This window comes from Geospiza fortis, unplaced genomic scaffold (assembly GCF_000277835.1).
Source record: "Geospiza fortis unplaced genomic scaffold, GeoFor_1.0 scaffold143, whole genome shotgun sequence".
Taxonomy (NCBI): domain Eukaryota; kingdom Metazoa; phylum Chordata; class Aves; order Passeriformes; family Thraupidae; genus Geospiza; species Geospiza fortis.
Window position 1 is genome coordinate 537,807 of NW_005054590.1, and position 10,698 is coordinate 548,504.

A 10,698-nucleotide genomic window follows, 5' to 3' on the forward strand; every position below is an offset into this window, starting at 1 on the left:
GTTATGTTTGCTTTATTTCAAGAAAGTAACCCCAAAGAAAGCAAGTCAGATCTTCCTAGTGTACTTTCTTTTGGGTTTCTGTCTGCTGTTCCCCAGGCTGTCTCCACCTAGACCCCTGCTTTGGTGCTGCATAAAACACCTGCTGTTTGTAATCCTAACTGCTGATAAAGGGTGAATAAATCTGAATCTGTATGACAGAAAACAGTATGGATACCTTTTGGGTCTAGATTGTTTCTGTTGGTCCTTATCTTTCTAACCTTTAGTCACATCATTACCCTCACCAGCTCTACTCAGGTGAGGATTTCCAGGATCTGCTACCCAGGTCATAACTATTTTGAGAAAGAAAATCACCTGCTAGGTTTCCAAAGTTCAGGAGTTTGGGTTTTGTGCATTCATGCTACTGCAATGACTGCACATACCTTAATGCAACATTCTGGAATTTTGATTATCTAAGTGGTTCTCCCAGCACTCTCATAATTTCGATGAGAACTGAGAGATGGGAGGATTCCAATTTGCCTAATGCCTTAATCTATATTACAGCCTTTCTAATTAAAGCAGACCTATTACTATTAAAAAAAATAGATCAAAAACAAAAACAAAACACCACAAAAAAACCCCACAAAAACAAACCCCCAAAACAAAACAAAACAAAACAAAAAACCCCAAAACAAAACAACAAGGAAAAAACCACCACAGGACATTCTGAAATCCTGGATTATTAGTGACTAAACAAGAAACTCTTTCTTTTTGAAACCATCACTCAGAATCGTGAATTCCAAGTAACAACTACTTCATCTTTATTTAAAATTCTCCTAGCTGGAACTTTGTAAGCACTGATTTTTCCAGTGTTAGGTCTCAAGGCTCTTCTCCAAGTGTATGGAAAGTGGTATCTGTTAAGCTTTGTGCTGTTGGTCTTTACTGAAAAAAAGCTCCCCTGACTTTGCTGTAGGCTTTGATCCCTCTAGAAATGTTTCTAACATAATTTTGTGCCTAGAACTGATGCTTTCACAGGATTGAGAAAGGTGAGGACTGGCTTGGGGAGAGAGTGCTAAGAGGTCTTGCCCTCCAGCTCTCAACCTTACAATCAGCAAAAGGCTTTCCCATGTTGAGATCAAAGATAACAAAAAGGGCTTTAAGTTACTGGGCCTATTGGCACTGAAGCTGCTGAGAAACACAGGAGAGACTGGTGACAAAAGGCACAGCTCACCCCAGAGCAATTCTGTCCCAGGCAGGTGCTCTATTGCAGTTTAGAAACTTACTGCTTTTTGTTGATGACAGCAACCCCAGACTTCATGAGAACATACAAAACAGCAGCTAATTAAGTACACATGCTGTCATTTCCTTTGCTTTAAATCTGTGTCTTTTCCTTCTAGTTTAAGTGAAATCAAAATTAAAGACTCTGTTCCTGTTTTATCTGGTGAAAGTGGGTGATATATAAAAGCCTGTGTTCCACACCCAAGGAACGCACAGATCTCTAACCCCAGCACAGAATTCAGTCTTGAAACAGGCACATTCCAGAGGCCAGCCCAAAAATTACACCCAAACTCCCAATCTTTTCTAGATTCTTTGTTTCTATCAGTCATATAATGCAAAAATACTAATGTGTTCTTGAAAGAACCAGGACTCTGCCCCTGCTTCATTCCTCTACCAAGAGGATGTAGCCTTTTCTAGCAGCTGGACCATCAGAAAGAAGTGCTTTAGGGTTTTGTCAGCTAGAACAGATTCAATTCAAGATTCCTGTCCTCCACTTGCTAAAAAACTTGCTCCTGGCTGGGGAAAAGTCACAGAGGGAATTCAGACTCAAAATGCCATTAACTGCCCAGTGTTAGGTAGAATTGAACCCAGATCTGTAAGTGTTCTGACTCTGAACTGAGGGTAAAGAATGCTTCAAATACACTTGCTTAGATTTCATGCACATGTACCAAATGAAAAGAAAAAGGCTTACTAAAAATATGCACCTTTATTCAAATAAGGTTATCTCTGAACCCCAAGTATCAATTTACATCAGTCAGAAACAAACATGAAACTGTCAGCTGTTTGAATTGAAAATATTAAAAAGAAAAAAGTTGACATTTTTTGGTGTTACAGTCATCGATCATTGAGAAAGGTCAGATTTTCTTCCCACAGAAGTTACAAACCAGAGCGATTACTTTACAAACCGTAAACCAGGTCATTTACAAACCACACTGCACATTTGACTTGTGAAAGATTCAGGGGTGACCATGTGTTTAATAAATCCCCACTGGTACAATCCCATTATTTTGTCATTGCAAATATTTGCACTTATTACCCACAATTCAAATAGAACTTGTTCTCCCTAATACTGTCCAACTGCATTCTGCGTCTTTTCCTCCTAGCTGTGAAATCTTACTGGATAAGAATCAAATGCATTGTTGCTGCTGAAAGACACCTAACAGGAGGCTACATTGACTGAAAAATATTCTTACAATCCTAATTTGTTGCTATCACTTCAAGAACAGACAGGAGCAAATCTGAGCTGGGCAGCTGGGAGTTTTCTTTTGATCTAGTGAGTTATGGAAGCTCCAAGGGGAGACAGCTGTGAGATGAATCATGAAGCAAAGTCCTCAGTTTTCTGGTGTTCCATATCAGACCTTCTGTTCCCTGCTGCAGAAGTTTTCTCATTGCGTGTGGGAGCCATGTCTGACCCAGCAGCCTCTTCCTGAAAACGGAAGGCTTCCAGCTTCCTTCTACATATCACCCCAACCTGCTCTTCTTTCCAACCAAACAAACAGAAGTATGGGTTGCTCCAGCTTTAAATCAAAGGAATGGGTGGGTAAATTCACAGTAACAAAAATCCAGGCTCATTCCAATGGACACATCAGAACTGCCCCTCATTCCGCCAGATATGTATCAAAATACTTTCTGCATAAGGGGTTTTGCAAAGCCTGCTGTGAGAGGAGTTCTGTTTGGATGTTGCACTGATGCAAGAAAGTCTGCGACTGAAAGGAAACACCACTGTACAATTTCAGAACCATTTAAGAAAATATAGTAAGTTTCATTACAAGAGTCCGGGTTGTAATAGCTTAGACTCAAGGCACCGGGAAATATTTGCTGGTGTTGAAAGAACTGAAGAGATAAATTCCAGTGGGTTATTCTGCTTTATCTGAAAAGTTGTTTATTCATTGATTAGCCTGAGGCAGTAGTTTCTCTCATTAGTACAGCAAAATCTGCTCAAATTTAGAAATGAATCTATAAAGCTATAGCACTTGGAGTATCCTCCATACTGCAGATGTGTTAATTGGTGTGTAGCCAGTGTCATTTTCTTAGTATAGCACAGACATTCGCTTTTTGGACACTGTACTTAAAGTAACAAAATATATTGCATAGATTTATCATTTCTCCAAACTGACAGGCACAATACTGAAGTGTTCTTCATTACAGTGAATTTGGCAGCACGTGTTGCACTCCAAGGGAGCAGACTGCAGAAATGCAATAGGAGCAGTCATATTACAGATAATTTTTTGCAGATTCAGATAAACAAATTAACAGTTCTAAGTAAAATATCCTGATGCATTTGTGTATTTTATAGAATTTAAGAAACCACAGAAATTCTAATTCTACATACAACTCAAGGACAAAGTTACCACAGATATGTAAACAACGCAAAATTAATTAATTTCACATTCCTAAGTTGGGCCCTCTGCTTTCTTTCTTTCTTTCCTGAAGTAAATGTTCACTTGATAAGCAGTATCAAAATCACATGTTCAGTCTTATGCTTTTGATATGCAAACAGGAACTGACACAAAACACTGGTTCTGCAGATTAACAAACATGTCTGAAGCAAGTTTGTGAAGAAATGGGTTAACACTCAATAGCTGCAATTTACAATACTCACCATGTCAGGATTTAAACCAAAACATCTGTACTTGATACGTGAAAGACACAAGACAGCTTTAGAAAAGTAAAGACAAATTCACACACTAAATACATCCTTGATACAATCAGACTGGAAGATAGATAAAACAATCACCTTTGTTGGGAAAGTTCCCAAATCTCCCCAAAAATTACAGACAGACTTGAAATCACAAAAAAAGAAATCAGCCCCACAACGTACTTGAAGAAACTACTTTATCACATTTTTTCTCACTGCCCAAAATCAAACTGCAAAACAGGGAGAGAAGCCTTTCTTTGCATGTTCTGTATAATCGTTTTTTTACATCAAGTATCAAGAGTCAGGGTCTTAAAGGCCTGTCTTTGTGTCCACATATTAAAAAGTGTTTAAATAAGAATTAACTAAAATATTCTTATACTGTTAAATCCAAGTGGTAAACAAATAAAATATTTATGATAAATTTTTACCCGCCAAAAAACCCCAAACCCCCACAGAAGAATGGTTCTTTGAGGTCTGGGATTTTTTTACCTTCTTTTTCTTCTCTTTTCTTTTTTTTTTAACTGCTATGTCAGGACACTTAATAGCAAGTTTTCTGCACAAATCATCCATCTGCAATTCACACTCTGAACAAACACCAAGCCTGGGTGTTTCAACTCCTCCTCTGGAATCTTAACAAAAGCAGAGGAATGGGGAGTTTGCCTTTCAGTATTTGTAAAAAAGTCAGCTGAAAACATAGACAGGGTACACAATCTTACCCCATCCAGCATTTGCTCCCTGTTTTTAGCATCAACACTTTAAATGGGAACTCATTTTATTTAACAAAATTCAATAATTTATAATATTGAAGTATATCCAACACTACAATTTCCCTCATTTACAGAAGTGTAGAATTTTCTGCGCATACAGACTGGTGTTATGTACACACAAACGGAAGAGGTCATCAAAAGAACTTTTTGGCTGCTGCTTCTTGTTGGCTCCTGAAAGAAAAGGCAGAAAATAATTCTTCAAGTCTTTTGAATTTGAAACTAGCTAACTGCTTTAAATTTTCATTTATTTGAGGATTAGGAGATTCCGTTCCTTATTAATAGAGACTTAGAGAAAATATAAGTCATATCACAAAAACAGAATCTATTTTTTTCTATTCACAAAGACACCGGTAGCATCACTGTACTTCCAATTTTGCATCAGACACAAAAGGAAAAAAAAAACAAACAACCCCACGTGAACAAGCAAACTGACTTTTAAAATACTCTTGAACATTTTCTGAAGCTTCTCAGTATCTGATTTGCCTAAATATCAGGGAAAGAATTGACTTTAAGTGGGATTTCCTTTTGCCCTCTGGCACAGATCATTAGTTTTCTTAGTGGATACAGACACTGCGGATCAACCACATCCAGGTGCTGGAATTACAAAAGCATCACAAAGAACTGCAGGGGACCAGCTCCTTGTTTGTCTTGGAAATCATCATTCCAGCTCATGGCAAAAACACTACAAAGCATGGAGGTTGTCCTTTTCATCAATGCAAACAGAATTTCAACATTATGACATCAGAAGGAGGGAAAAGAGAAGAGAAAGACCATCCCAATGAAAAGAAAAGAAAAGAAAAGAAAAGAAAAGAAAAGAAAAGAAAAGAAAAGAAAAGAAAAGAAAAGAAAAGAAAAGAAAAGAAAAGAAAAGAAAAGAAAAGAAAAGAGAAAAGAAAAGAAGAAAAAGACACAACAGTCAGGTTGAACCAGGTCAAGTTCCCACTTGATACATGGTGGGTGAATGGGGATAGAATAAACCAAACTTCATTATGATAATTCAACATTTCCAGTGGGTTCTGGAACAGTGGTAAATTTTGCATTCTTAGAGGTTTTGAAGGCCTGACCAGTTTAAATCCCCAGTGACCCTATCTGAATTCAGCGTGGACCCCGTTTGGAGCGGAAGATTGAACTGGAGACCTCCCAAGGTCTCTTCCAATCGGACTGATTGCTTGTTTTAACAAGATTAACACAATGATACCATTCCAATTACATTATCAGTCAGCAGTTCTAAAACTATTTGCCCTGCTGTCTTTAAGCCACATGAGACTTACCTATACATTACATAACCAATGAACAACACAGTTTGCACTGCCACAAATATGAAGAAATGTGTTGTAGATAAGCAGGATGGAAACGGTGGCAACTCTGGACATTTTTGTTTCTCACCAGATAGCTAAAAACCAAGAACAGAGCAAACAAGACATCCCATCAGAAGACTTACGAAACAAGGGCTTTGCAATGTGATGTAAAAATCAGAGAAGATGGAGAGAAACTACAGTACTCTGAAAAAATAATCTTACTACTCATCTCACTCTCCCCTCTCACCTTTACATTTCTCAGACAAATTCCCTGATGTGAAATTGAGGTTTACATGGGAAATACATAAATATGGTAAATTAGTCAAGGACCTTCTACAGATCATAAGCTAATTCAGCTTAACTGCTACCTAGGCTAGACTAAGGTACTGCTGAATGTGAACACAGTCATTTTTTTTTGCATTAAGAAGCCTTAAGCAGAGCCTGCCTGAGTTTTCCCTGATTAAAGCTCTTCCTTGTATGCAGAAGCACCACAGAATGTCCTCTGTATAGAGCTGTTAAGCAGGGGGGAAACACACAAAAAAAAAAGCACCTAGAAAATCTAATTGCTTGACCTTGTTTCCACAGGAAATTAGACTAAAAATCATGCTCTTTTGTGCAAAACTTCTCATCAAGACCCAGATCATGCAGTTAGGTCAAGGCAGCATAGTTTTAGTGAAGCAGCTTAATGAAGGATTAATTGCTCCCTAAATTGCATGCTGGCTCTCCCTAGCTTTTCACTAAGAGCCAGGGAAAGCCGTGTTACACTCATGTTACACTCCCAGCACACAAATTACCGTGTTGCGCTGCACTAAGTGCTCTATGTCCCTCTTCACTACGTGAAGGTGTTCTTTGATGTCATTGAAGTGCTGGGTTGTTTCATAGACTCCTGCAGGGCCAGGGTGCTGAGCCCCACTGATGGATCTCAGAGCATCAGTCACAGAACTTCTGAAACAAGACAAATAACAAACCAGCTTTCACCACACACCAGCTTTTCTACAAACAGCAGCTATTCTGGACAGCTTTTAGCTCACCAGAATTAGACTGAAATACATAATTGCACCAAAAGGCAGCAAATTCTACTAGCTTTCAAGAATACCTCTAAAGAAATAATCCTTTAGTCAAATTATGATTATTTTAAAATGGTTAATTGTGCAGACAGTTGCCATTTGCAGAGTGCCCCATCTCTCAGTCATGCTGAGAATAAGAACTAGCAAATATTCTGTTGCCAGACATCTGCTCTGCCTGCCTGACTGCTGAGGGCTACAGAACAGGAGTTCTGTCTGAGGCGCTGGCCAGGGCTTTAGGATCAGCAGAGTTTAATGCAATCTTTGCAGAAACCCAAAAGCTGTTTGAAAAATAAATAAATAAGTAAAATCAGTCATGTAAGAAATAAAAACAAGGAAGAGGCTTTAGGGATAAGAAAAGATTTAGATACATCCTTGTTTCGTGATTACCATTTATATGAGGAACTCAATTCCCATATGCATTGTCAAAATACTTAGTATTATCTTATTGTGAATTCATTTTCCTTCCACAACAAATGAAATTAAATCCAGAAAAAGTTGAGGTTTCATAACTAATTTGGTTTGAAGTAAACTAGTCAATGAAAGAAAAAAACCTTAATCTCTAATCAATATGTTTATATAATTTTCCCCTACTGTGCTGTTTCTTTTGAGTTGCAAAGAGGATTATTCTACAGCTAAAATATTTATCATGTGAATGATAATCTCTTCATTATTAACAGAATAGACAATCAAAATGTATGCCTTTGGATTTCTTTTTAATTTACTTAAAATTTTCCATTTGGCCGAGATGGAAGCATACTTCAATGCTTTCATGGAGCACTCCTAACTCTCTGTAGAGTGGTCAGCAATTTTTCATTTACCTGGACTTGCAATTATAATGATAATTTTAGTTATAATGATAATTTTAGTTATAATGATAATTTTAGAAGTAAATTTCTTACTGGAAGGTTTTACCTTAAATAACCTGTCATGCCCACTGCCTGATAACCACTGATAGTAATTCTGTCATTCCACACCCCTCACAGTGCTATAACACAAATGGGACACTCACTTGGTTCTTCTCCCTCCTAACAGAACCGTCTCTACATAATGAACAGAAGTCTGCACACCCACCTTCCCCCAGACCAATCCAGACTTTGTTAAAAGCAAAATAACTTCCCTTAATAGACACGCCTGTATCAAATTGAATTTCTATTGACTTTTGCATTAATAACACCCTGCTGACAGTTTCTACTGTAGGAACATGCAAGATTCTTCTGTAATCAGGTGATTAAGAAATCCACAATCTTGCCAAGAAAATTACTTGGTCCCTAAGTCCTTTTCCTGCGGGATGACAAGCGATGCACAGAGGGGCTGTTTATTTCTCTCTCCAAATAAAGCATTTCTTTAATCTAAGAAAAGTATTAAGATGATGTTACGCAAACTGGGAGCTGGTAAGTAGTCACTAAAAGGGCAGACTGCCAATGTTAACAAGAAAATCTAATTTGCTTGCAAGGTATAAAGATTTGTCAAGAATATTAACATAAAAGCTTCTGTGGAAGAACAAGTGCAAAAATGGAAGCACTCTAATCTTCACTCTACAAAAAACTGACCTACTTAGATAAATCACAGGAGCTGTCCTTAAACTAATATGGAGGTGGGGGAAGCACAACTGAAGGAATTGTTTTTCTCCTTTTTTTTTAAATACAAGGTAAGTAATGTTATGTTTTAGCTGCTGCAAATGAAGGGCTAAACCAGCTTAAAGCCATTCCTGATTAAGACAGCAACAGTAAAACATCCTAAAAGAAGTATTGAGACACCCCCATCAAACACAAGCATCTTCGCAAATCTACTTTAGCAGTATAGCGTGCTCAAGATAAGGGGTTTACTTCATTGTTTTTAAAGGGGCTGAACTTAGCTGTTGAATTTCATTATAAAAATAATGGAATTTCATTATAAAAAAGAGACAAACTAGGGCACTTAGCAATCCTTGCGGCATGAACTGACTTTATTACAGAAATTAAATACATGCAGGGAGTCTTCACTAAGGAACTGACACAAACATCAAGTTTGTCAATACTGTCTCACTGAAATAATACAGAGGATTTAAATGGAAATCATAAAATTCAAACCACACCCATAATATTTGGAAGGTGTTTACCTTATTTCCTTTACTTGTCTAATGACCTCTTCTTGGGTTTTCACAAGTGTCTCTATCTCTTGCTGGGAAACCTGGTAGGGGCAGGGGGGAAAAAAGATCAACATATCTTGGAAAAAACAAATGGATCCCACTGCTGAAATCAGGCTGGGCTCTGAATCACCATGGGTTTCATTTACCTGTCCCTGCTGACCTGGAGACCCAGCTCCTCTTTTGGCCATCTCTTCTGTGACTGCAGAGACGTATTTCCTCTGCTCGTCCAGAATCATGTCCAGCTGTCTGTTAAGCTGTTTGATTTCCAGATGAATTCGATTCTGCCCCTCAAAGATTTGCCTCAGTTCACGATCACTCACAGTTTCAAAAACATCATCTGCTGCTAAGAAAAAACACAGGGGCTTTTTACACATGTGCACATTCCTCACAAGTTGCATTGGATCATTCTTCTTGCTCCCTTAACATATTCACATCCATCTACAATTCCTACAATTTCACCATCCCAAATGTCCAAAAGACTCTGTGGCGCAGGGAGTATTTCTTATCAAAGAAAGGCTGAACCATATCTCAAAAATGCAGATCAAAATAACCTAGAGGACCTTTAGAACAGTCATAATGTATCACTGTGCAATAAAGATGACAACCTGAAATTTCACCTCTAGATGCCCAAAGTACATTCCCAGTGTATTTGCAGTCACATACAGCTATAAAAATCCACAGAAGTAACAAATAGCTTCCATTATATCTTCAAATAATCGGGTTCTTGTCTGCCCAGCATCAGGCAAGCATTAAAAAGCTTTTCCATGGTAAGCACATGTTCCAAGATATGCACTGGCCCACCTTTAAAAAAGTTTTCTATGAAAGTGCAGAAACAGACCAAAAAGATGTCCTTTAAATAATGAAAAAGGCCACGCTATCTTAATCACCACCTTACAGAGATGCATGACCTCCTCTCCCTTCTGCTATTCATAATTCTCACCATGTTTCCAGTCATTCATTTTGTTCTCAATACAGGCACCACCAGGATAACTTTAGAAACAGGAAACAAATTACAGTAAAAATTAGAAAATAATGTAAGTAACATCAGTGGGAGCTTAGCAAGATCAGCCAGAGTATCCCTAGTTCAGAACATCCTGGAAAACAAATGTTTTCCTGGACAACTGAAAAATACCTCAAATAACTTGCCTGGCTGTCCTTGCACATCAGGATGTTCCCTTTGAAATTCTTCCTTCTTCTTATCCAATTCTTGCTGAAAGTGTTCAAACTCTTCTTGATACTTCTCTTTATCTTTCTGAGGGATTTCTGCATCTGGTGTTGGCTTTAAAACATTATCAGAGGGAAGGGCACGTGTGAGATTTTTTCATGTTCTCCCCCACTCTTAACACAACTGACTCTCCTGGTCAGATTTCAGATGTGAACAAAGCCTAACAAAATTACTGCAGCACATTCATACATTTAGCTGAAGTGAAAAAATCACACATTCCCATGTAGATCAAATAGAAAATTTTCCCAATAGAAAATTAAAACAAGTTTAACAAGGATAAATGCTGTTTAGCAGTACGGAATCATCCTAGAAGTAGGGAAA

The 10,698-nt window shown here is 37.9% G+C and overlaps 1 protein-coding gene across 1 annotated transcript in view; it reads right to left on the minus strand.

The window, feature by feature from the left end:
- Positions 1-10,698, minus strand: part of LMAN1 (lectin, mannose binding 1) — a 23,130-nt gene that overhangs the window by 8,182 nt on the left and 4,250 nt on the right. Inside the window, exons 8-11 of the mRNA XM_031064439.1 lie at positions 10,299-10,431; positions 9,299-9,495; positions 9,123-9,193; positions 6,752-6,902 (exon numbers count right to left, since the gene is read on the minus strand). Coding sequence (XP_030920299.1) covers positions 6,752-6,902; positions 9,123-9,193; positions 9,299-9,495; positions 10,299-10,431 — 552 coding nt within the window. The remainder of the gene's footprint in view (positions 1-6,751; positions 6,903-9,122; positions 9,194-9,298; positions 9,496-10,298; positions 10,432-10,698) is intronic.